This window comes from Aquarana catesbeiana, linkage group LG01 (genome assembly GCF_042186555.1).
Source record: "Aquarana catesbeiana isolate 2022-GZ linkage group LG01, ASM4218655v1, whole genome shotgun sequence".
NCBI lineage: Eukaryota > Metazoa > Chordata > Amphibia > Anura > Ranidae > Aquarana > Aquarana catesbeiana.
The window spans coordinates 472,718,488-472,746,156 of record NC_133324.1 but is presented as its reverse complement, the minus strand read 5'-3'; the positions used below and the strand labels follow the sequence as shown (position 1 = coordinate 472,746,156).

Sequence of the window (27,669 nt, the reverse complement as noted above, 5' to 3'; positions counted from 1 at the left end):
ATGTTGTCTCTGTATGAGGAAAGGAGAGCCCATAACCAACAAAGCTGGCAAGGCACAGTGAGTTCATTGTTTACACTGATAATCAGGGCAGTAATCATCAGTGACCTAATTATCAGTGCAGCCCAATCAGCTCAGGTTATCAGTGCCTATCAGTGTGGCTTATCAGTGCCGATCATTGCAGCTTATCAGTACCCATCAGTGCGGACTATCAGTGTCTCCTCATCAGTGCAGCTTATCAGTGCCGCCCCCCTCATCAGTGCAGACTATCAGTGTCTCCTTACCAGTGACGCCCCCCTCATCAGTGCGGACTATCAGTGTCTCCTTATCAGTGCCACCCCCCTCATCAGTGCGGACTATCAGTGTCTCCTTATCAGTGTTGCCCCCCTCATCAGTGCGGACTATCAGTGTCTACTGATCAGTGCCGCCCCCCTTATCAGTGCCGCCGCCCCTCATCAGTGCGGACTATCAGTGTCTCCTTATCAGTGCCGCCCCCCTCATCAGTGCGGACTATCAGTGCCGCCCCCCTTATCAGTGCGGACTATCAGTGTCTCCTTATCAGTGCCACCCCCCTCATCAGTGCGGACTATCAGTGTCTCCTTATCAGTGCCGCCCCCCTCATCAGTGTGGACTATCAGTGCCGCCCCCCTCATCAGTGCGGACTATCAGTGTCTCCTTATCAGTGCCGCCCCCCTCATCAGTGCGGACTATCAGTGTCTCCTTATCAGTGCCGCCCCCCTCATCAGTGCGGACTATCAGTGTCTCCTTATCAGTGCTGCCCCCCTCATCAGTGCGGACTATCAGTGTCTCCTTATCAGTGCTGCCCCCCTCATCAGTGCGGACTATCAGTGTCTACGTATCAGTGCCACCCCCCTCATCAGTGTGGACTATCAGTGTCTCCTTATCAGTGCCGCCCCTCTCATCAGTGCACATCAGTGAAGAAGAAAAATTACATATTTGCAAAATTGTATAACAGAAACGAAGAAAAACGTTTTTTTTTTTCTTTTTTTCATTTGTTTAGCAAAAAATAAAAAGCCCAGTAGTGATTAAATGTGGCCAAAAGAAAGCTCTATCTGTCTCAAAATAATGATAAAAATGTCATTTGGGTACAATGTTGAATGACAGAGCAAACGCCAGTTAAAGCAGTGCAGTGCTGAATAGTTTCCTATTAGTTTGTAATAGGAGTTTCTGTCTTGTCATGTTTCAGGTTGCAAGTAAACTAAAATGCTCTCTGTAAATTTTTCCTATTTTGTGAGTGAAAAAAAGTAGTAGGTTGTCAACCCTGGTCACTGCACAAGGGGTGACAGCTCTAAGATCTGGCACACCACTATCCCTGCTATAGACCTGCAATGCCAGTGTGCAGCCGCGTCAGCTTTACTTCTGGTTGTCCCCTAGTCTGTCACTAGGATACATGGACATTTCAGGATCCTGAGACGTCACACACCGGAAGCAAGCGGCATGCCACTGCAGAATTGGGCGGAAATGAGTGCTTCTGTAGCACGGAAGTGAACGTGATCACAACATCCGGGGAGGTGGTTGTTGTGTAAGAGGGTGCTGGAGAGCCGGGTAGGTTGTGTAATGGTAACCCCGTACGGGGCTCTTGGCTGTGTCCTGGGCAGAGAAGTATTTTCTGACCTGTGTCCCGCACATGGTCATGTGTCAGGGCGGATCGGTGGGGAGGCGGAAGACTGGTCTTATGCTGAATGGTACACTGATAGACAGGATATGGCTGCTTTTGTATTCGATTATATCTGACAGAGAACAGCCATCAAAGCTATATATATTGCTTTCCTGTAATGGCTTCTCATCAAAGTTTTGGTAGTATGCAGTAAGAGACCAAAAAAAAAAAAAACGAATGTTTTCTATTACTGTATATAGACACACTATTACTGTTTGCACTATGAGCTTAATAAAACTGCCACCTTGTAACAATATGCATTGTTTGTTTTTTTGTTTTGTTTTTAGCAAAGCGAACCTGTCAGGGTGCAATTATAAAAGCTCCTACTGCTGGCTTTAAAAGGCCTGAGCCATCTCAAAGCTTAAGTTTTATCTGCTTACATTCTGCCTTTTCTATTTGCTCCTTTTCCCCTCATCGAACATGCTACTGCTCTTTTAAATAACACCTTTTTGTTTTCATTAAATACCTCTTTCCTGGTGCCTCCATGGCAGCATACATATGGGTGTATTCTGCCATGGATAGGCACCAGGAAAGGAAAATTACAGAAAGGTAAGTATTCAATATTTTTGTTTTTAGATGCAGTGATATCCTCTTTTGATCTCTGCACTTCTCTATGCAATGCATGCAGATAAGGGCTGGCAGGTTGCTGTATTTAGCCTTTTGAAAACATCACATTGCCCTGCCTCCATACTGGTGCAAACAGTGGCTCTTGGGAGGAATTATGGAAATATTAAAGTAGAACTTCAATCTCCAAAGCAACATTGATTATCACATTTACTTGTTTTAAACTTTTTTTTTTCTTTTTTATATTTCTTAAGTTATAACCTGTGTGTTTTTTTTTTTTTTTTTGCATAGGCAAATTATATAATACATCTCATGAGTCTTCAGGGAAGGGGTTTTCTCAGCTAAACACACCCTCCTGCCTTCATGGTTGGGCTTAGGGCAGATGGATTCCAGGAGGAAAATGCTACATTAATCAGTTGCCCTTACTCAAGATGGCGGCAGCTAGAAATGCCAGGACAGTGATGGCAAACTGTGGCACCCCAGATGTTTTGGAACTGCAATTCCCATGATGCTCATGCACTCTGCAGTGTAGTTGAACATCATGGGAAATGTAGTTCCAAACAGGTTCACCATCAGTGTGCTAGGGGGTTGTTTTTCAAAGTAATTTCTCAACAAAATAAATCATGTATGGGGAAGGGGGTTTGCTTTGAATATTAAAAATTAATTAAATAGTGTTTTTGGTTTGTGGTGCTCATATGCAGTGAAGATTCACTTTAAAATGTCTTGATATGTGGGAGTCAGTCTGTAAGAGCGAGTGTTCCTTGGCAGGTTGCATTTACAGGCAGACCGCCCTAAGGTAAAGCCCTCTTGTGATGCAGAGTCTCTATGATTGAACAAACTGAAAAAAGTGAATGAATGAGGCAGGCCAGGGACAGTAAGACTATGGAGGAAAGAGCTAGATAATGCTGGATGTCCTCCAGCCAGGAAATGAGACAGGTTACATCTGACTTTCTGCAGCTTCTAATGCACACTGTGAGAAGCTCACACTGTTCAGTGAAATCCGAGTAAGCATTTTCAGAACAGGAGAGGAGCATACAACTTGCAGAACTGAAGGGAAGGCTGGATTTTTTTTTTCCAAAATATTTTATTGGAGTTTTGCACATATTCCATGCAGGCAATACAGTATCTCATGGCATGACATACTGCAAAAATAATCAAGGGTGAGTGTTGAAAAACATACAGCACATAACAGTTATGTCACATTATTGGGCATTCGATTTTTATAACCAAAGTACAGTTCTAGCTATCATCCGTTCACAGGCTCTCAAGGGTCATTTTGGCCAGGGAGATATTTTTTGGCTGTCTGTTGTGAGTAACAGTCTTATGTTGCAGGTTCAGTGGTGTCCTGTCTTTAACTGTGACCTGAATATAAAGTAGCAGAGATGGACTGCGTACCGGTGGCGGAACCTCATCAGGAGGAAGAGAAGATATTACCAGCTGCTGTCCGAGCTAAGATAGAGCGTAATAGACAAAGAGCACTGATGTTAAGACAAGCAAGGCTTGCCAGCAGGCCATACCCAACTGCTGAAGGTGATTACAAGATGACAGTACTGCTTAGGTACTCTCACATCATAACATAACTGTTTACTTGCCATGACTACGTCTTCAAAGAGATAACAATGCACAATCCCAACGCACACGTTCCTGGAAAAATGGCTGTGTATGTAAGCAGGTGCTGTAGCACAATCGGCTGAAACCGAAGATAGTCAAGGCACCAGCACACTGTAGATCTCCAATATGGGTCCAAAACTTTATTCAGCGATCATAATTGGTATAGCGAGAGCAACATTTCGCAGGACCCCTTCACCAGGCATGTGACATCACACATGTTTGCGAGGCTACGAAAACGTTGCTCTTGCTGTAACAATGTGATTGCTGAATAAAGCTTTGGACTTACATTGGAGATCCACAGTGTGCAGGTGATGTTCTTTTGCTATGTCTTCAAAGAGACACAGGTAGATTCAGAATAGGTTTAAAAGGGTAAAGCATTTTAAAGGTTCAGTTAAATTGGAGAATAATTTATGGCAGTTAAACCACAAAATAGTTTCTTGTATGTCCCAGAATCTCTGATGTGCTTATCTATGTATTTCACCCCCCCTAGCCTACACACTTGAAGTCCCCATTACTGGGGGTCAGCTCTTCTTAATGGATTAACTTATGTTATGGAGAAATGTATGGAGGAAGGTGCTCTAGTCTGATGAGACTAAAATTTAACTTTTTGGCCATCAAAGAAAACACTATGTCTGGTGCAAACCCAACACATCATATCATCCAAGGAACACCATCCCCAAACAGTACCATGGTGGTGGCAGCATCATGCTGTGGGGATGTTTTTCAGCAGTGGGGACTGGGAAACTGGTCAGAGTTGAGGGAAAGATGGATGGTGCTAAATACAGGGATATTCTTGAGCAAAACCTGTACCACTCTGTGTGTGACTTGAGGCTAGGATGGAGGTTCACCTTTTAGCAGGACAATGACCCCAAACACACTGCTAAAGCAACACATGAGTGGTTTAAGGGGAAACATGTAAATGTGTTGGAATGGCCAAGTCAAAGCCCAGACCTCCATCCAATAGAAAATCTGTGGTCAGACTTAAAGATTGCTGTTCACAAGCGCAAACCATCCAACTTGAAGGAGCCGGATCAGTTTTGCAAGGAGGAATGGGCAAAAATCCCAGTGGTAAGATGTGGCAAGCTCATAGAGACTTATCCAAAGCGACTTGGAGCTGTGATAGCCGCAAATGGTGGCTCTACAAATAAAAAAAAAATCTTCAAAGTTGTGGGCATGTTCTGTAAATTAAATGATGCAAATCCTCAAACAATCCAGGTTAATTCCAGGTTGTGAGGCAACAAAACATGAAAAATGCCAAGGGGGGTGAATACTTTTGCAAGGCACTGTAGCTGGAGCGCGATGGGGTTCAGGTAAGTATAAGGGGTGTGAGGGTGTGAGTCTGTGATAAAGAAGTTTTTTTTACCCTAATGCATAGAATGTATTGGGTTAAAAAACCTTAAGGCTTTAGAACTCTTCTGGAGTCCCCTGCTGGAACTCTGCTTTTCCTCTCTGCATATTAACCCATAGGAAGCTGTGTGCTATGCACGCCAGAGCTGGGCAGTGTGCACCCATAGACACACACAGTGTGGCTCGGGCCCACTCTCTGCTCCCTCTTCACAGCACTTGACTGACAGCAGCAGGAGCCTTTGGCTTCCAGTGCTTTCAATGCAGCCTGTGAGAGCAGGGAGAGAAGAATTGCAGATGGGCACAGCGCTGGATCAATGCAGGACTCGATGGATAATTTTTGTGTAATTCCCTGAGTTGGGCTTTAATTATATCAGTTTTCTATAACTAGAAATGTATGGAAAATCTTTACAGTTTTATAACATCACCAGTTAGATTAACTATTGCTATTGACAAATAAAAATCATCACTAAAATTTTTCTTACGTAGGAATGTCAACTGTGAAACCTCCTCCAAGGATTGTTGATTCCGGTGGAGGATTCTTTATAGAAGAGGAGCAAACCGAAGTAAAGCCAGCTGAAAATGTCATTCATCAGCCAGGTAAAAACTTCTATTTACTCTCTGAAATATGGTTGAATTTAAAAGTAGATGTTCACATGGAAAAGACTCAATGTTGGGAAAGGTATAAGGTTGAATAAGATGGGGACAATAGAGGCTCTGGGGTTGACAGACTTTACAAAGCTATAAATAACAACCTGAAGACTTAGGCCTCTTTCACACGGGGCAGATCAGTCATGATCCGCCCCGTGAACACACGCTGGCTCAGCGGGGATCGCTCCGCCGATCCCCGCTGAGCAGGAAGATGACAGGTGCATCGCTGCACGCTGTGCAGCGACGCACCTGTCAGAGCGCCGCTCTCCCCTATGGGGGGATCGGATGATGACGGTCCGTAGTGTCCGTCGTCATCCGATCCGATCCGAAAACGGAGGGAAAAGTAGGTTTTTCCTCCGTTACACTTTTCGGATCGGAGCGGGGTCGGATGTCAGCGGACATGTCACCGCTGACATCCGACGCTCCATAGGGATGACTGTATGTCCGTTTTTCATCCGAAAACGGATGGATGAAAAACGGACATACGGATCATCCGTGTGAAAGAGGCCATAGAGAATCTTCTAACAGACTTGATGTGTCAAAATCCATGAGTTCATGAAGAGTTGGGCCATTTAAAATAGCCAAAACACCTAAGCAGCCTTGTGGAGATCTCTTATTGAAGCTGTAAGAGAGGAATACATTTTGGCCTCTTGCACATGATACTCCTGTTTGAGCATCTATTTTTTCAGGTGTTTTTTTTTGTATGTATTTGCGCTCTTTTTCGCGCATATGCATTCGCGCTATTCCACGCATTCTCGTATGCATGTGCGCAAATTTATTCTCGCATAATGTAAATGGACGATTGTGCACATACGCATGCGTTTGCGCACATGAGGCACAAATTACTGACCAAAAATGCTGATTTTTCTAATTTTTTTTTTTTACTGATGAATACACTGCACTTGTGTGCATAGGGACAATTTTTGGGCTGTATTTTAGCTAGAGGTCGACCGATATGGGTTTTTCTCTGGCCGATGCCGATATTTAGAAATCTCGGTGGCCGATATGTGATGCCGATTTTTTTGGGCCGATATATCAGGCCGATTTTTTTTTTTTTTCCTTCATCTCATAAAATTTAACAGTTAGACCCCTTTCACACTGGGGCGTTTTTCAGGCGCTTTTGGGATAAAAATAGCGCCTGTAAAGTGCCTGTAAAACGTCTTCCCTGCAGTCTCAGTGTGAAAGCCCGAATGCTTTCACACTGAGGCGATGCGCTGGCAGGATGTAAAAAAAAAGTCCTGCAAGCAGCATCTTTGGAGCAGTGTATACCACCACTCCTGCCCATTGAAATGAATGCGCACCGCTGCCAAAGCGCCTGCAAAGCGTTTCGCCAGCGGCGCTTCAGGGCCGCATTTAACCCCTTCCTCGGCTGCTAGCTGGGTTATAAGCTCCCTGCTAGCAGCCGAATAACGCCAAAAATGACAGTAAAGCACCGCTAAAACTAGCAGCGTTTTACCGTCAACGCATGCCCGCTGCAGTGTGGAAGCAACCTAAAGTGATACAGAAAATTTTTTACATTTAAACATTTATTAAACAAAACAAACCTCCAATCAGTTCACTTGTATGTAGAATTTAGATAAAAATAACTATATCTTAAAAATAAATACACAAAAACAGGTAATCAAAACTTTTGGACGAAAAAAAATGGGCTAACTTTACTGCTTAGTTTTTTTTGTAAATTTATTAGTGTATTTTTTTTTTTTTTTTAAATTGCGTTTGAAAGACCGCTGCGCAAATACCGTGTGACATAAAATATTGCAACAACCGCTATTTTATTCCCTAGGGTCTCTGCTAAAAAAAAATATATAATGTTTGGGGGTTCTAAGTGATTTTCCAGCAGAAAATACAGGATTTTTACTTGTAAGCAACAAGTGTCAGAAAAGATTTAGTCTTTAAATGGTTAAACTGAGAGCTTCTACACATGGAGTTCAGCTCATTCAGAAGTGTAAACATTGTATCAATTCAGGTTCTTTTTATCAGGCTGCCCAGAGAGGGGGAGAAGTCGCTTCAGAGAAGAATACAGGCAACTTGTATTGACTTCAGAAGTCATTTGCAAGTCCGCTGAGTTATATCGGCCTTTTTTATCAGCACAATCGGCCGATGCCGATTAAGAAAAAAACGTCAAATATCGGCCGATATATCGGTCGACCTCTAATTTTAGCTCATTAAAAAAAAGCTGTACTGAACTTTCTCAAGCTGCAGTGTACAAGAGGCCTTTCAGTCACAACTCAGGTGCTTGCTTCAGTTCTGAAGTAGAAAAAACTAAAATGTCATTGATGACTTTGGGGAACTCCTCTATTGATTTTCTACACTTTTCAAAATCAGCATAACAAAGTGACTGCAAGATAAACTCATATTCATAAAACAGCATTCTGGTCCTGCCATGTTACTGGTCTGTCCTTCAATCATGGAGTTCTTTCTCTCTGGTACGTTAAGAAAAAAGAACTAACCTACTTCAGGCTCTGCACCCTGGCCTATATTATGAATGGGCCATAGTATCTCAGCCTTAGTGTTAATTAACTACTTGACCTAATGAAGATTTGCCCCCTTTCATGACCAGGCCGTTTTGTTGTTTTTTTTTTTTGCAACACGGCACTGCGTTACTTTAACTGACAATTGTGCGGTCATCCAACACTGTACCCAAATAAAATTTATATAATTTTTTTTTCCCACAAATAGAGGTTTCTTTTGGTGGTTTTTAATCGCCACTGCATTTTTTAACTTGTGCTATAAACAAAACAATATTTTTTACTTTCTGCTATAAACATATAAAAAATGAAAAAAAAACAAATTTCTTCATAAATTTAGGCCAATATGTATTCTGCTACATATTTTTGGTAAAAAAAAAAGCCCCAACAAGTGTATATTGATTGGTTTGTGTCTACAAACTATGGTGTATATATACTGGGATTTTTTTTTTTTTTTTTATACTAGTAATGATGGCAATCAGGGACTTATAGTGGTACTGCGATATTGCAGTGAACAGTCAGACACTAACTGACATGTTTGACACTTTGTGGGAACCAGTGACACTAATACAGTGATCGGTGCTAAAAATATGCACTGTCACTGTACTAATGACACTGGCTGGGAAGAATAAAAATCCCTGCACAAACAAAGAGTGGGTCTTGGACCCATGGGTGCTAAAATGTCAGTACATGGGATAAAAGTATATATAAGAGGGGTCCACTTTATTAATGGCTGCGGCTCTTCTCGAATGTGGGTATTGAATGCCTCTGCGAGCTTTAAAAACAAAAAAGAGAAGGCGCTGCCATCTCAGTGTAATGATTAAATGTATAAAAACACAATAGTTAAAAGAAGAATGCATTCGCAAGGGTTAACGTGGTGCAAGCAGAATATCTTTATCCTTTGAAAGTCGGCAGAAGTCCAGGAGGGATGGATGGATGAGTCCTCAGTCACGGCTACTAGTGTGCAGGGGCACAAGTGAGTGTCACCATAACATCTTTTCTGGATGAACAGGCAGGCTGCGGGCAGACAGATGTCTGCGGTTCCAAAGGAGCAAGGATGATAGCAGGTTGACAGGCAGGTTAAGCCAAAGCCTGGAGCCGTGCCAGGCTGGAATATAGGCTAGCGTGGATTCGCTGACTGAAGAGATGTCGGGCCGTGATGACATCACAAGGTGGGCGGCAACGTCAGCTCCTTCGTCAAACCGAACAGAAGGGCAGAGGGGTTTACTGGGCGTGTATTTATGGAGTGCAAAGGGGAGTGGCCAGCTAACGAATGTAATAGAAGGGGCTGTGAGACATGACAGAATTCTAAAGTAGAATTCTGGACTACAATTCCATTTAGAGGTAAATATATTTTTATTGTACAAAAAAACAAAAATAGATAAAATTAGAGCAATAGAGGTATATCCTTTTATCCATCTTGTATACAACATTTGTACAATTTATATAACAGAAGTAGAAAAAAACAAAATCACGTACAACTGAGTGATAAAGGTAGGCCCGTAGATCGGATGCTGACAGGTCTTGTTCCACCATAGTAGAGGCCTTGGTGAAGGGACGAGAAAACCATTCCAGCACCCGCGTTAAAAGCGCCACCTTGTGGTAAAGCTCAAAATCTGGCAACCCCACTCCTCCCTGAAGCTTGGGAAAAGTGAGCAATGTATAGCGAATGCGCAAAAGTCTTTGATGCCAGATAAATCGGATTAACATGGATCGCAAGAGGTGAAGAAGCGTTTAAGAACCGTAATGGGGTCTATCTGAAATAAATAAAGTCATTTAGGGAGGGTGTCCATTTTAAGTGTGTTTATACGACCAAACCATGGTAGAGAGAGTGAACCCCAGGCATCTAAGTCCTTCCTAATACGGGCAAGTAAGGGGACATAATTTAGAGAATAGAGATCCAACAACTTGGAGGGTATCATGATGCCCAAGTAGGAGATACCTCTCGTGCTCCATGGGAAAGAAAAATTAATTTGTATATGGGTCAGGGTAGTTATGGTAGGGATGTGTTAAGTGCTTCTGTCTTGGACATATTTAATTTGAAATTGCTAAATTCCCCAAATCTGCAGAATTCCTGCATCAAAGAAGTTAAAGATGTGTGTGGTTGTTGGATGCACAATAATAAGTCATCCGTGTAAAGCGTTAACTTATGGTGGGAAGATGGAGTTTGAATGCCAACTATAGAGTCATTCTGTCTAATAGCCCTAGTTAGGTGTTCTATCACTAAGACAAAAAGGAGGGGTGATAGGGGGCAGCCCTGGGGGGTTCCATTAGAAATGCTAAGTGGTATGGAGGAAGTGCCATTGACCAGCACAGAAGCTGAAGGTTGGGAGTATAGCGACATGACTAATAACAAGGGCCTGACCGAGGCCAATCTGTTCCAAAGAGAGACGCAAGAACTGCCAATTCACTTGGTCGAACGCCTTCTCAGCGTCAGAAGGCATGCTTTCAGATTGTGTCCCTGGATGTAAGAGATGAGATGGATAGTTTTAGTGGTATTGTCTCGTGCCTCTCTACCAGGTACAAAGCCCACCTGATCTTTATGGATCACTGCAGGAAGGAGGGGGGACAAGTGATTGGCCAGTACCTTTGCAAATTATTTCACTCACAAATTAAGGAAGGAGATCGGGCGGTAGCTACTACATTGGGAAGGATCCTTGCCTGGTTTAGGAATTATGGAGATGTTAGCAGATAGGAGATCCTTGGAAGGCATACAGGAGTCATCTATTGAATTGAAAGGCGCCGCTAATAATGGGGCAAGGGAAAGAGCAAATGCTTTGTAAAATCAGGGGGAAAACCCATCCGGACCAGGGCACTTACTGGGTTTTAAATCTTTTTATGGCCCCCAAAAATTCTGATTCAGACAGTGGTTTTTCTAGGTCAGCAGCCTCCATCATTGGTAGGGCAGTTTCTAGGATATATTCCTCCATGGTAGAGGGGGGAAACCAGCCTGAGAAGCTTTAGGCCAGGGGAGCAGATTATACAATTCGGAATAATATTGTCGAAAGGCGGAGGAGATGCCCTGGGGATTATGGGTCCGCTGTTGATCATTGGTGTGAATGAGTTGTACCAGGCAACGTAAAGGACGGGGGTGTAGGGTCTTCGCTAGGTGGTGCCTGCATTTTTTAGCCAAAGAATAGTGATAGTTACGTGCCTTATCCCTAGCTATAAGGGAATGAGAGTCTAGGATCCCGAGCAATTCATGTCGAGCATTGGAAAGTTCCACATAGACCTTAGTGTCCAATGCTTGTTTGTGGGACAATTCCAAAGCGCCTATGGTAGAGAGAAGTTGAGCAATGTCAGCGGCTCTAGCTTTCTTTAATCTGGAGCCGTGTTGTATAAAAATCCCACGGAGCACACACTTTAGGGCCTCCTATTTAGTTAACGGGTTAGTGTCATCAGACCTGTGATCCAGGACAAAGTTCCGGATCGTCTGTTTGATCGCTGCTACACTTAAGGTGTATCCTTAAGTAGGTTGTCATTAAGGCGCCACAAAGACTTCCTATGTGCCCTAGGCAGATGCGTTAAGCAAAGGTTAATAGGGGTATGGTCAGACCATAAAATATTGCCTAGCAAAGCTGTAAGGGGAAGATCTAGTAGAGATTGTGAGACAAGAAAATAATCTATGTGGCTGTAAGCATTATGGGCTACCAAGTAACAGCTGTAGTCTCTCTTAATGGGATGCTGTAAGCGCCAGACATCCACTAGTTGTGTAGAGCGTCTATTTGATTTTGAAAGGTTGTCCTATGTTTGTGAGGTTAAATGTAAATAGTTTTACCATCACCAAACCAGGAAAAAATGTTACCTTCTGTCATTGCAGGTCCTGTACTAGAATTTGATTATTTAATTTGTGAGGAATGCGGCAAAGATTTTATGGATTCATACTTAAGCAATCAATTTGATTTGGCTGTATGTGATGCCTGCAGGTAATTTATTTCATTTTTCATCCTAATATAAGGATTTTCAAGATTTTTCTTGAAATAAAAAATAGTTCTGGCACGTGAAGCTGCGACTCCTAGCTTATTTTTTGTCTTAAAATGTTGTATGCACTGCTGCATTTTCAGGATAACAGTAAAGGTATTCCTTACACTGTATTTGTGTTACTTTTCACATTCTGCTGGGGCTTTCCACTTAAAATAAAGTGAAATCCCCTGAAAGTAAAGGTGACACAAAACTCAATGTAGACTGTGCATAAGGCATAAACATATGTGGAGATTACTTTAAGTGAACACTTCATGTCAAAACACTCAGTAGATCCACAGATATAGGCAGGTGAATTTACATATGAATCTTGATATTTTAATCACACAGGGCACAGGAATTGATTCTTAGACCATGGGTTATATGCCACTACCTTCCGGTGATTGGACAATGGCAAAGACTTGGCTGGGAAATGCTCCCCAGTGTACCCATATAACCCACTCTATTTGCTACTGTCCTTGGGCGATGGATGACTTCTGCTGTTGGAGAATTTTATTTGTTTTCTATTATAGCTTTAAACTTCTGGATACATCTTCGGAACAATACCTGGACCCTACCCAGACCTTGGATCTGTAGTACATTACATTACTACGTTACATCCTTTCATCCTGTAAAACACACCATAGTTCACACAAGCGTACTCTGTATATGTAGAACAATAATATATTAATGTACCCTTAACCACACAATGAACATCCTGAACATTCATATCCCAGGGTACTTTGGAGAGACTTTTTTACAAAGTTCCCAAGTGAAATATTTGAACCATATGCCCAAATGCTGGTGCTTGGACTTATCCCTTCAGTTGATACTACATCCTTCTCTGGCTCCTTCTCCAAACTGACATAATTCTCATTTTCAGTACTTCTCTTGTGTTTGTTTCCCCTCCACGTACGGTCTGAAGGGGTCCTGGCACTTGCCTGCCTCTTTCACCAACCATCCTCAGTTATGGCTGCTCTACACACTCTCACACAGAGGTCTCCTAGCATCAGTAATTCCCTGATTTTCACCAGTTAGAAATGTTCCAATCTCTAGGTTGGATGCGCCTCTGCCGGGGGGCATGCAGATCACTTCCACCATAATCTGAAATCTATCACATGAGGTAGTTCACATCTAGTGTACTAGAAATCCCTAGTGTTGGAAACCCCATCCTATAAGTATAAATGGTTCTCATTTCTCATTCTACAACTTCTTGGAATTGACAAACACCTAGCCCTTGGTAGAAGAAGAGAGCAATGATTAAGCATAGGAGTGTGAAATGCGTTTGCTGATCTCGTGGGTCGCAGGTGTATGTCATGTCTCTGCTTTTCATGGATACACAATAAAGAGTTGATTTTACATGCTTCAAGTGCCGCCATCTCTCTTCTTCTGCCATTGTGGACTTGGTTGCTGACCAGACGGCGCCTGGCTTTATACAGCAGGGAGGTTCCCACTGTTCGCTTTTTGAGCAGTGCGCTCTCCCAGTTTCTACCTAGCCCTTGGTACCCTGCAGGTTTTGGTTAGGCCTTGTGTATCCTCTGCCTAACCCCTCTGGCGCCTTCCTCAGGTGCATGCAAAGACACCCCCCCCCTTTACTCTCAAAGGAGTTACTGCCTTCACAGGTAAGAAAAAAACCTTCCTTTCTCCATTGCCCCTGGCAGTTGTAGTTCTGCCTTGGCTCCCCCATTTTCTTTCTGGGGGGCACCTCCTTTCTTACACTACATAAGGACAAAGTTTCCTGGAAGCCAGTCCTTCTTGCTTCCCTAGGGCTGCACTTATCACTCTATTGCCTACCTTTAATGCATGTCAAACAATTATGATTCACCTTATGGGTAGAGTTAAAGACTGTCATCTATGGCTGTCTGAGATGTATTCTCTTGCAAACTGACCCCACTTTCTTTCCTCACAGTGCGGTGTCTCTATGGGATTCCTCCCTCCTCTTCCACCCAGCTGGGCAGTTATTTTGCTTTTTTTTTTTCTAAGGCTTCTGCCCTCGGGGAACAAGTCCTACCTTCCCTAATGAATCCATTCTCTAAAAGATGTAGAGGTTCTTGGGCTTTTTACAGCACCTAGCATATCTGCTCCTCATAAGTCGATGATCTACCACCTGTTTTTCTGTTCATTCTTTCAAAACCATTTTTTTTGACAGGTGACTGTTTGAGCCTCTGATTATCTGTTTTTCAGCTACAAGTTGCTTATGCTGTTAGTAGTCTGTTTGGGTCTGTTGACCCCTTTTTTTCCTGTGGTTCTCTTGCCATTGTTTTGGCTGTTTTGTCGCCCACCCATTGATTTATTGCTTGGGGAAGTCCCATGCTTTAAGAACGATTCTGTCTCTTACTATGTATTTATAATAATAGAAATTTTGATGTACCTGTAAATTCCATATCTTGGAGTACAGGACACAGGTTCCTCCCCTCTTTTCTCTGTGATCTCCTTACTGTGTACTAAAAAAAAAAATGGAGCCTCAGGGAATGGAGTGGGTTATATGGGTACACTGGAGGAGTGGTTTGCCACAAAGCTTTTGCCAATGTCCAATCATCTGAAGGTAGTGGCAAATAACGCAAGGTCTAATAATTAATTCCTGTGTCCTGTACTGTACCCCATAGATATGGAATTTACAGGTGCGTCAAAATGTATATTTTTTTGGCCATGCCACTTCCTGATCCTCCCTATTGGTCTTTTAATTTGGTTGCCAGTTTTTCTGATTAATAGGAAGTCCATGAGGCTGAAAGAGGCATGGACAGGATCTGCATATCTTTTTAGCTCTCTCAAACAAAATCATTTTTACATGTGTTTTTTTTTTTTTTTACAAAAGGTAACCTCTACTTATGTATCTACTGATCCAGCTAACTACCACTCACTAGATCTCACAGCCGCTTGTGAAAATCTTTCCAGTCAAGCTTGTGCATGTGCTCTACATGCTCTAAGGCTACTTTCACACTGATCAGTGGCCAAAAGGCAGAAACTGTTTGCATTGCGTTTTTCACAGGACATGCGATTCAAAAACGCAACACGGTGCGTTTTTGATGCATTATTGCAGCGCTTTCAACTCATTTCAATGGGAGGTGCGGTTTTTTTTATCATTAACGTTTTTATTAAAGTTTGTATAAAAGGAAGTACAAACATGATATACATTGCTTCATTGTACAATCCGAACACACAATATTGTAAGTTAAAGAACAATGGAAGACTTTGAATGAGAAGCATGAACGGTCCACAAATAAGAAAAACTTCAGTAGGAGTCTTCAGCATTGTTTATTTATTTTAAATCAAGAAGAGTTTATTTAACAAGCATACAGAATAAACAGTACACCAAAAACAGGTATGTTCCAGTGGAAAAGATGTTCATCAAACTGCCAAAAGATAATTTTACCTAAAAGAAACCAGCAGCACATAAAAATATTGACCCGAATAATAAAGTAAAAGAAAAAACAAACTGAGTTTAGGAAGGCCAGAGAGTTGCAGTAGCCCCTCAGCTCAGGCGCTGCCATACAAGGTGGTATGAGGAACATAGGGGAGGGGGAGGCATGAAAGCCGATCAACCCAAAATTCTATCAGTAACCAAATCAATAGCTGATAAGCCAGGGACTGATAGCCAGTCTCCCCATAGCTTCTCAAATTTTCCTGGACATCCTCTGTGTTGAATAATAACCTTTTCCAACTCGAGAGTGTCACCCATATGAGTAACCCATTCTCTGTATGTTGGGGGCAGGATAAGTTTCCAGGCCTGAAAAAGGGCTCTATTAATGGCAACCTTTTGAAAGTCAGTAAGATCAAGGTCATCCAATATACCTAGAATACAGTAGTTGGGCCTTAAAAGGATGTTAGTGTGGAAGACTTTTTCAAGGGTTTCTAATATTTTCACCCAATATCAGGGAAGCTTTTTGCATCGCCATATCAAGTGTGTGTGGTCGCCCTGCGACGTTCTGCATTCTGCATTCTGCGAAATTTGCACACAGAGGGGACTGCAGTGCACCTATACGGTATAGCTTGATTGGTGTAAAATGGGAACGTATAATAATATAAAGCTGCGATAACCGCTGGGTAGAATTTAGAGAGCTGGTTAACACAGACTCCAGAGCATTATCCCATTGATTGTCATCTAGATTGCCTATGTCTTGTACCCACTTTTCCTTAGCTTTGCAGGGATAATCCTGTATTTAAGACAGAAGGAGCATGTCATAGAAACTGGAAATAAACCCTTCAGTTTCAGCGACTGGATATAATTAAAAAGGGTGTTGGGGAAAAGCTCCAGTCTGACCCAGCCCCCTATGAGCGCACAGCATGCTGAAGCTAAAGGTAGTAAAATTTCATAGAGGACAAGAGGTGGTACATAGATCGAAGTTCAGCAAAAGATAGAAGGGAACCATTGCGAAAAATATGGTGAAGGTGGGTGATACACCATCATCTCCATATACCCGCATAAGACAATTTCGCCAGTTCATGGTAAATTAAATTGTTCCAAATGGGACTATAGGGGATGAACCCGGTAACACCCTAAAGGGATTTTACTTTTATCCATACCTTTTGGATTAAAGAGTATGTGGGTACCGGTACATTCTATTAGAGGAGCTAAAGCGAAGGGAGTCTCCAGCATTATTAATGTAATATAAATGGACATATCTCAACTTCGAAAGGAGACTCAGTTAAGCATACAGAGTAAGTTGCAATATCTGGAGTACCAAATATTCCATGATGTTAAAACAAAAAATAGAAGAGAGAACCACAAATAAGAAAATGCATCGGAAAGGGAAAGGAAAGGAAAAATAAGGGGAAGGAAGGAGTGTTGCAATTTAGAAATAGGGCCATCAGGAAGGGTCTTTAAGATGTCACAACTCCCAGATATGATTATGGGCTCTAGTTTATGGTAAAGTCTAGCCGTTAGTTTTACCATAAGTTCTATATCTTTAAATCTAGTGTACAAAGCGGCCGAGGTTGGGTGCTATTTTTTTTCAACTGACCAAATATGCACCGAAAATGCAGCAAACAGGATATTTTACACCACAACGGAAGCAGTGTGAAGACATACATAGAATTTAAAGAGATGCATTTTTCTTCAGCTTTTCTTGCTTTTTTTTTTAATGCAAAAGCGCTTCAAAAACTGTTTAGTGTAAAAGTAGCCTAATGCCCTGTACACACGGTCGGACTATCCGACGGAATATGTGCGATCGAAGCTTGTTGTCGGAAATTCTGACCGTGTGTGGACTCCATCGAATTTTTTCCATCGGAATTTCCAACACACAAAGTTTGAGAGCAGGCTATAAAATTTTCCAACAACAAAATATGTTCGCGTAAATTCCGACCGTGTGTGGACAATTCCGACACACAAAGTGCCACGCATGCTCAGAATAAATTAAGAGACAAAAGCTATTGGCTACTGCCTCTTTTATAGTCCCGACATACGTGTTTTACATCACCGCGTTCAGAACGATCGGATTTTCTGACAACTTTGTGCGACCGTGTGTATGCAAGACAAGTTTGACCCAACATCCGTCGGAAAAAATCCATGGACTTTGTTGTCGGAATGTCCGATCTTGTGTACAGGGCATCGGTGTTTGGAAGTCCGTAAGACTGAATGGGCATATAAAGCACATGTTTGAGGCCATCCAGGAAGAACTTGAGAAGTGGCTGTGCAGCCTAGTGAGTGATATCTTGCTGGATTGGGGAGAGATGAGTACAAGCCTGGGCAAGTGGCCCTATCATTTACCCATACCATAAAGTTTGGTGCAGAACTACATATTTGCATTCTCATCATCCAGTAGATCGGACACTAAACCTTGTCTCCCATGTAAACCATGATTTTCCTAAATTGTCTTATTTATTATTATTATTAATTCTTTAGAGATTCAGAAGAAAAGCACAAGCTTATAACACGGACTGAAGCCAAAAAAGAGTATCTGCTGAAAGACTGTGATATTGATAAAAGGGAGCCTGTGTTAAAATTCATTTTGAAGAAAAACCCTCACAATACTCATTGGGGTGATATGAAGCTGTACTTAAAATCTCAGGTATAAATAATTTTCTAATATGTATTTTACAGTTGCTTTTGCTTAGGTTTATTTGCCATTTGAAGTCAACATTGATTATCTAAACCTACAGAGCTAAAATAAATCATTTTTTAGTCCAAAAAGGTTTTAGTTTATAACCTGACTACCTTAAAATATGTTTCTGTTGTTTTATAATTCTTACTTTTTTATGTTCTTCTTTTCTTTTTTTTTTTTTTTTCTTTTGCTCTAATAGTAAACGTGCGTATTATTTTCAGATAGTTAAACGTTCTTTAGAAGTATGGGTCACTGAGGAAGCTCTTGAAGAAGCTAAAGAAGCTCGACTGGATAATAAGAATAAAATGAAACAAAAGCGGTTTGACAAAAAAGTAAAGGGTAAAGTGAGCAGTTGTGCTTGGTATAAAAACTATTTTCCTGTTTGTTTATAGAAGTATTACTTATCTAAATAAGTACACAGACATGTGGAGGATATGAAGATGTTCATGTTTAAGACCTTAGTAGTAGTTATGTTTGAAGACGTCCTTTTTCAAACTTGGCTGCTTCTTAAAGTGGTTGTAAACCCACTTTGAAGAAAAAAAAAAAAAAACTAACACCTGCAAGTCATAGCATACTAGCTCATTATGTAATACTCACCTGAGATTGAAGCCCTCGCTGCGGTGCCCGTACACAGCACCGGCCGGCAACATCACTCCCGGGGGTTACTTCTGGGTATCGTGGCTCTGGCACTGTGATTGGCCGGAGCCGCGATGACATCACTCCTGCGCGCATAACGGCACACATATGTGCCATTGCTTCAGTGCGCATGTGCCGATGAAATACAGGGGATATCTCCTAAACTGTGCAGGTTTAGAAGATATCCTGGGTATCTACATGTAAGCCTTATTATAGACTTACCTGTAGCAAAAAGTGGTCTGTAAAGGTTTACAACCACTTTAATAAACAACTCGTACATGTTTCTGTGCAGTAATATTAATAAGGAGTTGAATTGGTGAAGAGTGGTAAAGGGTCAGTTTACTGAAAAAGAGATCTCAGTTAAAGGGAGAGTTTACCTTTTGGCCTATAAAATATCCCAGAGAAATCTCCCATCCAGGTTCTGCTACAACAGAGTTGTTATCCTAGGTTGTTTAGAATTGACTGAATTTTAATGACTGTTTATGTCATATAACAATCATATTTCCCATTACATGTGTTAGGGTTAAAGGCCATTTTTTAAAACAGTTTATTAGGAAGCAGATATTGTTACCAGTGGCTCTGTAACAATTTCCTCAGAGCAATTTACGTCTCATTCATATATAATCCTGCAAATACCAGCCTGTCATGAGACACCAACCAATTGCGAAAATGTATACAGGCCCAAGAATTCATCATCAGGAATGACCAAAAGGCATACAAATGTTCCTCAGTGTGACCGTGAATGGCTAGTTTGGCTGTCAGTAGTCACCTTAGAAAAGTATGGCTATGACATAAAAATGCCTCTTAAAGTAGAATTCTGGGATAAACTAATCTTAAAATGCTCCCTTCCCCTCATAACACCTATTCTGACTAACCTGTGTAATAATAAAACAAAAAAAGATCTGTACACTTACCTATTTTCAGGCCACGGAAGTCCGGTCATGTGATCACCCCTGTGTTAGCCAGCTCCAGCTGCAGGGAAGAGGAGAGAGCCCTCAATGGCTGGAAGTGCTGATGTTACCCATATGTTTACTATAGCCCATCTATCATCGGCGCTCCCTCTTCTTCCCAGCAGGCACCACTGGCTGACACAGGGGAGCCAGATCACAGGACTAGACCAGAGGGGCATGAAAATAGTTAAGTATACAGATCTTTGTTACACAGGTTAGTCAGCATAGGTGTTAGGAGGGGAATAAGCATTTTTAGGATTAGTTAGATTTATCCCAGACTTCTAATTTATGTTGTCCACAGCTTGCTAACTTTACTTATTCTCGCAAGGCTTTTAAAAACCAAATAAAAAATTGAACTTTTATCTGTCAGGGTAAAAAAAATCATGCTATGTAGGCTGTTCAGCTGTCCTAATTCAGGTTCTGCCTTAGGCAAAGTCTCAGTGTAAAACAGAGCAATATGGGTGTTCTACTGATGCTTAAAAGAAGTGAAAGCTCCTTTAGACAGCATTTTTAAAAATTTTTTGCCTATTGTGGCTGTATAAGTACATTTTACACAATTTATTTTTGTTGTGCCCTAGAATTGCGTCGTGCTGTCCGCAGTAGCTTGTGGAGAAAAGACACTGCTGGTCACCAACATGAGTATGGTCCAGAGGAACATATTGAAGAGGATATGTACAAAAAGACTTGCAAAACGTGTGGTCATATATTAAATTTTGAAAAGATGTGAACACCTAGCAAATCAATGAATTCTTTATATTTATAATAAAATGTATAATTGCATTAACTGTCTTGTGCCTAACTGCTTGTACAAGTGGAAACTTTGCACTACAAAGGTGAACTTTCCCATTCATAGTTAATTAAATGGTTAAAGTGGTACTGTCACATTTACAATGCAGGGCAAAGTGACAGTGTCTCTAGAAAGAGCATTCCTCAACACCCTTATACTTACCTTACATGCGCACCCTTAAAGCTCCTTACTCCTCTGCAGCCAGCAAGAATACCTGCCACTTACGTTTGTGGAGGCTTACGTGACCTGCGTCCATTTGATGGTATTAGGGCCTAGCAGACCATTGCTAGGCCCAAGCACTGTTACTTGACTAGGAAAGTGACATCACTTCCCCTGGGATGCTGACACAATGAATGATCTCAGCAACAGCTGCAGGTGGGATGTGTATAAGGTGTTTGGGGAGTGACTTGCATGGGCAAGGTAAAAGGATCTCTTATGCTAAGGGGTTATGGTAAACATGTTTACATTGACATCAGTAAAGCAGTGTCAGTCGTATATTAAATTTAGTCTAAAGGTTTTTTTTTTTTTTTAAAAGACATGTTATACTTACCTGCTTGATGCAATGGTTCTGCAAAGAGAAGCCTCGATCCTCCTCTTCTTGGGTCCCCAAGTGCCCCCCCCCCCCCCCCCACCAAGTGCCCAGAATAGCAAGCTGCTTGCCATGTGGGCTTACTCCTGAGCTGCTTTTTTGTGTCCATAAGAGACACAGAACGTGGCTCAGCTCCACCCCCCTGCTTTCTCCTCACTGGCTGTGATTGACAGCAGAAGGAGCCAATGGCTCTCCCTGCTGTCTCTATGCCAGTGAGAATTGAGAGAGCCTCAGCTCTCGTGCACATTGCTGCATCAAGATCAGGCTCAGGGGAGTATAAGGGGGGTGGCTTGGGGGGAGCTGCACTCAGAAAGTTTTTTACCTTCATGCATAGAATGCGTGACGTTAAAAAAACTTTTGCCTTTACAACCACTTTAAATAAGATTGCTTTGTGTGAGATATGAAATAACATTGAGGATTCTGAATTGAGCTAGAAAGCCGCTCAGCTTTAGAGTTGTCATTACGAATTTTATTGATCGCGAATCTCTGAAAATGTTACTGTCATTCTAATTTGTGTCCACACAATCCCAACTTGGTCTTATGTCAATGGTTTGCTAGCAATGTATTCCAACACTTTTTTTTTTCTTTTACGTGCAACACAGTATAGCTTTAAAAGGATTTTTGTGCTTACTGTAAAATTATTTTCTTGGAATGTAGTGAGGGATACAGGTACACCTTACCCTTTATGATATATTGACACCTACATAAGGACTAGACTAAAAAACTGTAGGCCAGCCCAGGATAAACCCTTGCTACTATCAGCAAGCCTCGGTTATACAAACAACCAATATCAAGACCTTTCCGACTATATCATGCGCTTATGGATTGGTGAGGTGGAAATCAAATATATCTTAAATGATTAGTATCAGTAATATTGACCGTTAAGGTAAAAAGCAGCTGCTATATAAACCTACCGAAGGTAAGTATTCTTAAAAAACATATTATAAACACACAAAAGCAGCGCTAAAAAAACACAATCTCAAATAACAAGTGTGCATTAGTAAAACAAAAAGTGCAATTAAAATGATAAAGTCCCTGTGATTAGAGGGCCCGTGGAACCCAGAATCCCTTGGAGAGGTTAGGAAACCCTTGTTTCAGCTCCCCATGCATCTCCTATGTCTAAATTACCCTGTGTGCATTAGGGTCACAGGGTGAATGAGAAAAAATGATGGACAGCTGTTTAATGGACAATGAGAAGGTGATTACTTAAATATAACAGTAATATTTATCCACAATATCTCCCAGGATATATACAGTGCCTTGCAAAAGTATTCACCCCTCTTGGCTTTTTACCTATTTTGTTTCATTACAGCCTTTAGTTGTTTTTTTCATCTGAATTATATGTGATGGATCAGAACACAATAGTCTAAGTTGGTGAAGTAAAATTAGAAAAATATATACATAAAACTATTTTTCAGAAATAAAAAAATGATAATTGGCATGTGCGTATGTATTCACCCCCTTTGTTATGAAGCCCATAAAAAGCTCTGGTGCAACCAGTTACCTTCAGAAGTCACATCATTTGTAAAATGATGTTCACCTGTGTGCAATCTAAGTGTCACATGATCTGCCATTACATATACACACACCTTTTTGAAAGGCCCCAGAGGCTACAACACCTAAGCAAGAGGCACCAGTAACCAATCACTGCCATGAAGACCAAGGAACTCTCGAAACAAGTAAGGGACAATGTTGTTGAGAAGTACAAGTCAGGGTTAGGTTATAAAAAAATATCCAAATCTTTGATGAAAGAACATGGCACAACAGCAAACCTGCCAAGAGACGGCCGCACACCAAAACTCACAGACCGGACAAGGAGGGCATTAATCAGAGAGGCAGCACAGAGACCTAAGGTAACCCTGGAGGAGCTGCAGAGTTCCACAGCAGAGACTGGAGTATCTGTACATAGGACAACAATAAGCCGTACGCTTCATAGAGTTGGGCTTTATGGCAGAGTGGCCAGAAGATAGCCATTACTTTCAGCAAAAAACAAAATGGCACGTTTTGAGTTTGCGAAAAGGCATGTGGGAGACTCCCAAAATGTATGGAGGAGAGTGCTCTGGGCTGATGAGACTGAAATTTAACTTTTTGGCCATCAAAGAAAACACTATGTCTGGCCCAAACCCAACACATCACATCATCTAAAGAACACCATCCCCACAGTGAAACATGGTGGTGGCAGCATCATGATGTGGGGATGTTTTTCAGCAGTTGAAACTGGTCAGAGTTGAGGGAAAGATGGATGGTGCTAAATACAGGGCAATTCTTGAGCAAAATCTGTACCACTCTGTGTGTGATTTGAGGCTAGGACGGAGGTTCACCTTCCAGCAGGACAATGACCCCAAACACACTGCTAAAGCAACACTTGAGTGGTTTAAGGGGACACATGTAAATGTGTTGTAATGGCCTAGTCAAAGCCCAGACCTCAATCCAATAGAAAATCTGTGGTCAGACTTAAAGGTTGCTGTTCATAAGCGCAAACCATTCAACTTGAAGAAGCTGGACCAGTTTTGCAAGGAGGACTGGGCAAAAATCCCAGTGGTAAGATGTGACAAGCTCATAGTGACTTATCCAAAGCGACTTGGAGCTGTGATAGCTGCAAAAGGTGGCTCTACAAAGTATTGACTTTAGGGGGGTGAAAAGTTATGCACATTGAGTTTTTCTGTTATTTTGTCCTATTTGTTGCTTCACAATGGAAAAAAAATCTTCAAAGTTGTGGGGATGTTCTGTAAATTAAATGACGCAAATCCTCAAACAATCCATGTTAATTCCGGGTTGTGAGGCAACAAAACACGAAAAATGCCAAGGGGGTGAATACTTTTGCAAGGCACTGTATAAAGAGCTGATCACAGGCCTCTAGAACTGGGTAGGAGCTGGACAGTCTACTCCTACTATAAATTGTTGCCTACTAGGCTGAGGAGGGGGGAGATCAGTGTTTGTATTGTTAATTGTAATTAGCTTCTGCTATTGTGAGGTTTGCTGTGTTTATGATGATATTGATTGTGTCTTCTGAGCTAAAAGACTGCAAATCTGTCCTGAAAGGTGTCACCTAGGCTGTCTAAATGATTAGTTAATTAGCTCATGTTAATTAGGTTTTTGGTTACAGTTTGTATTGTCATTCTGGTGTATATATTTGTGTGAGATCTCAAAATAAAACAGTCCATGTTAAAGCTGTGTAACTGGGCTAGTCTCATCTGGATCTTGGTTACAATATTCGCTAATATCTATATTCAGACTGGAGGAAGCAGTTTATGACAAAAGCACTCAAGCGGAGTGTGGGACATTTCGTTACATTGGTGGCAAGCAGTGGGACGCTTCCTGCAGTCTGGGACAGCCAAACCCCTACCTGAATCTAAGATCAGGATAGCAGACTTCAGTCACCCCAGCGGATATATGGATCTGGCATCAGAGTTCCCGGGGCTGCTGCGGATTGTCCTTTCAGCATACTCCAGGACTGTGTCTGTGGGTGAATAGCTGGAGATCAGGCAGCAGATTTGGGTGGAGCTCTGGATTGGAGCTCTCCAGGTCGCTGGTATGCAACAGGGCAAGTGCTTTCCAACCCCAGATCAAAGAGCCAGTAACCAACAGGAGTTACGGATGCCATTCCTGGGAGAGCGGCCCCAGGAGCAATGGGTAGCTAAGTTGGACAGGCTGGTCAAGCAGGAGATAGAGCTGGACAATCGTTATCGGGCTCTGCAATGGCGCGTAGAGCAGGGTTATTTAGGGGAGGCAAGAGAATGCTCTCCGGAGGGATATGACTTTGGCGTCCCTGGATTGCTGTGGGAGAGCCTTACAGATCGTTTTGGGTTTGGCGATGAAGGAGAACCTACCCTTGAGGACCTGCGAGATTATAGAGAGGCTATGCTCAGTCTTGCAGGGGTCTCAGAGCTTAAACCTGATCTGGAATATTTGCTAAGTAAAGAACAGCATCTGAAAAGGGCATACAGGAAACTGCTAGAACATGTTCAGCAGCATGCCAGAGAATTAGCAGTGGAAACTCCGGAGATTGCCGTCCCCAAAGCTGAAGTGCTGACAACAGGGTAGAGCTCTACTAACCTCTGCCCAGCACCAATAACATCTTCTGGGTTCTACGGACAGGAGATGGTGAACCTCTATCCCCATACATCAGTTATAGAGACTGGGGATTTGATAGACTTTTCTGCTGAGGAAGAACAACCTGGTGAGCCTCCAGCAGAAGAGCTGGCATCAGGGACAGAAATCACTGAGCTCTGCCCAGCACCAACAGCAGCTTCAGCCTCACTAAGAGAAGAGGCAGTCGGCCTTTCTCCCACAACACTGACAGAGATTTGGGATTTTCTGCCAGCAGCATCTGTGGAGTTACCAGAAACTTCTCCAGCTGAAGCACTGACAACTGGACAGAGGGTCCAAGACCTCTGCCCTACAACCTGCGGCAGTTCCGGAGGCCCAGGTGAGAAGGCGGTGGTCTTTCCTCCCAAGCAAGGATCCATGCACCTGGGAGACAGTACCAGAGACATGTTGTTCCAGCAGCCAGATGAGGGTAAGGGAGATGAAGCAGCCGGCTTCCCTTCCCAGCAGTAGATGGCACCCCAGAATGATGCCAGCAACCCAGCAGAGTGCTGCTAACCTCTGCCCTCAACTAACAGAAAGGGAGTTCCAGCAGCAGATGGCTCCCCGGATTGATGACACCAACCCACCTGACGTGCTGGCAACCAGACAGAGGGTCCAAGACCTCTGCCCCACACCTGCGGCAGTTCTGGAGGCCAGGGTGAGGAGATAGCGGTTGCAGCTTGATCTGGTGTCGGTGCATGGGCCTGCGGTCTCCACAAACAGAAAACAAGCAGAAGTGCTGGCAACAGGGCAGAGTGCTACCAACCTCTGCCCAGCACCGGCAACAACTGCGGAGTTCCAGGGAGCCAGGGCAGTCGGCCTCGCTCCCCAACAGTTAGCTGGAGCAGATGATGTGGGGTCCCCAGCAGAAGCATGACGGAGCGAGCCCAGCCACCCTGTCTTCTCTCCAGCAGCTGATGGGACTCCAGGGGGACGGACCAGTCCGCACTTTCCCCCAGCAGCGAGAATGTTCTATGAAAGAGGCAGAGGTTGGCTGGGTGAGTAATGCTCTGTTTGGAACAATTTGTTTGGGGTACTGTGTGGGTACAGGCATTGGGGGACTGGAACTATGGACTAACTTCGGAGTGAACCCATCTGGGGTCTCCTCCTGTGTTAGTCTTCTGCCGAAAGGGGAGAGATGTGACGGGAGGGCCCGTGGAACCCAGAATCCCTTGGAGAGGTTGGGAAACCCTTGTTTCAGCTCCCCATGCACCTCCTATGTCTAAGTCACACTGTGTCCATTAGGGGCACAGGGTGAATGAGAAAATGATGGACAGCTGTTTAATGGACAATGAGAAGGTGGTTACTTAAATATAACAGTAATATTTATCCACAATATCTCCCAGGATATATATAAAGAGCTGATCACAGGCCTCTAGAACTGGGTAGGAGCCAGACAGTCTACTCCTACTATAGTTTGTTGTCTACTAGGCTAATATCTAAATTCAGACTGGAGGAAGCGGTATATGACGAAAGCACTCAAGCGGAGTGTGGGATGTTTCGTTACAGTCCCAGTATCAAATAGCAGGTGTGCATTGATGGAACAAGATGTGCAATTAAGATAATGAAGGCCTCAGTTATGTAGCAAAGCAGTACCAAGAGCATGATCATAAACCTAGAATGGAGGGACCTGTGTCTTTCAAAAGACTTCATGAAAGATTATACAGTGAGTACAAATTTTCTATATACTTTCTTGTCCATTGAGATACGTAGGAAGACTTTAACCTTAAGGACATCTAAAAGCAGTTCAACTGAAGAGCACTTTTATGCTTCAGACAGTCCTTAGTTGTCTGTTATTTTCTTGGGCCTGCTAGTAGCTGCTTAAAAGAAACAGCAGCGCTACACCTTACAGACCTTCTGGAGATAGAAATACTGGTGCTCTGGTTAAAGTGCCTCCGCATTCCATGAGATAATTGAACAATCTTAGATCAAGACGGTAACATTTGTAAATCAATCTTAACTGTTTACATGGTAAGGCTCGGTTCACACTAAGGGCGGCACAACTTGCAGGTCGCCTCACCGAGGCGACCTGCACACGACATCCACGGCGACTTGCAAAACGACTTCTGTATAGAAGTCTATGCAAGTCGCCTCAAGTCGCCCCAAAAGAAGTACAGGAACCTTTTTCTAAGTCGGAGCGACTTGCGTCGCTCCTATTAGAACGGTTCCATTGTACAGAACGGGAGGCGACTTGTCAGGCGGCTAGGTCGCCTGACAAGTCGCCCCTGTGTGAACCGGCACTAAGAATACAGCAATAAAAAAAGCTGACTTATTTCAGTTGTAGACCCTTACTCATAGCATAAT

At 42.7% G+C, this 27,669-nt stretch overlaps 1 protein-coding gene across 4 annotated transcripts; it reads left to right on the top strand.

The window, feature by feature from the left end:
* The first annotated feature begins 1,416 nt into the window (after positions 1-1,416).
* On the top strand, positions 1,417-20,680 carry XPA (XPA, DNA damage recognition and repair factor). 4 transcript variants are annotated; one of them, XM_073591246.1, is made up of 7 exons: positions 1,417-1,563; positions 3,572-3,769; positions 5,684-5,794; positions 12,134-12,239; positions 18,116-18,281; positions 18,536-18,653; positions 20,479-20,680. In XM_073591246.1, the coding sequence occupies exons 2-7, from the start codon at positions 3,622-3,624 to the stop codon at positions 20,625-20,627; spliced, it is 798 nt and encodes a 265-aa protein (XP_073447347.1). In that variant the 5' UTR covers positions 1,417-1,563; positions 3,572-3,621; the 3' UTR covers positions 20,628-20,680. The 4 variants fall into 4 exon arrangements, with proteins under 4 accessions (XP_073447347.1, XP_073447349.1, XP_073447350.1 ...); XM_073591248.1 differs by having other exon boundaries at positions 18,536-18,658; XM_073591247.1 differs by lacking the exon at positions 1,417-1,563 and adding an exon at positions 1,570-1,703.
* The last annotated feature ends 6,989 nt before the right edge of the window (positions 20,681-27,669 follow it).

Excerpts from the sequence above, each read along its gene's own strand:
- XPA (XM_073591246.1), top strand. The coding sequence starts at position 3,622 with ATGGACTGCGTACCGGTGGCGGAACCTCATCAGGAGGAAGAGAAGATA. Across the intron at positions 5,795-12,133 it reads AAATGTCATTCATCAGCCAG|GTCCTGTACTAGAATTTGAT; the intron begins GTAAAAACTTCT and ends CTGTCATTGCAG. Across the intron at positions 12,240-18,115 it reads GCTGTATGTGATGCCTGCAG|AGATTCAGAAGAAAAGCACA; the intron begins GTAATTTATTTC and ends TTAATTCTTTAG.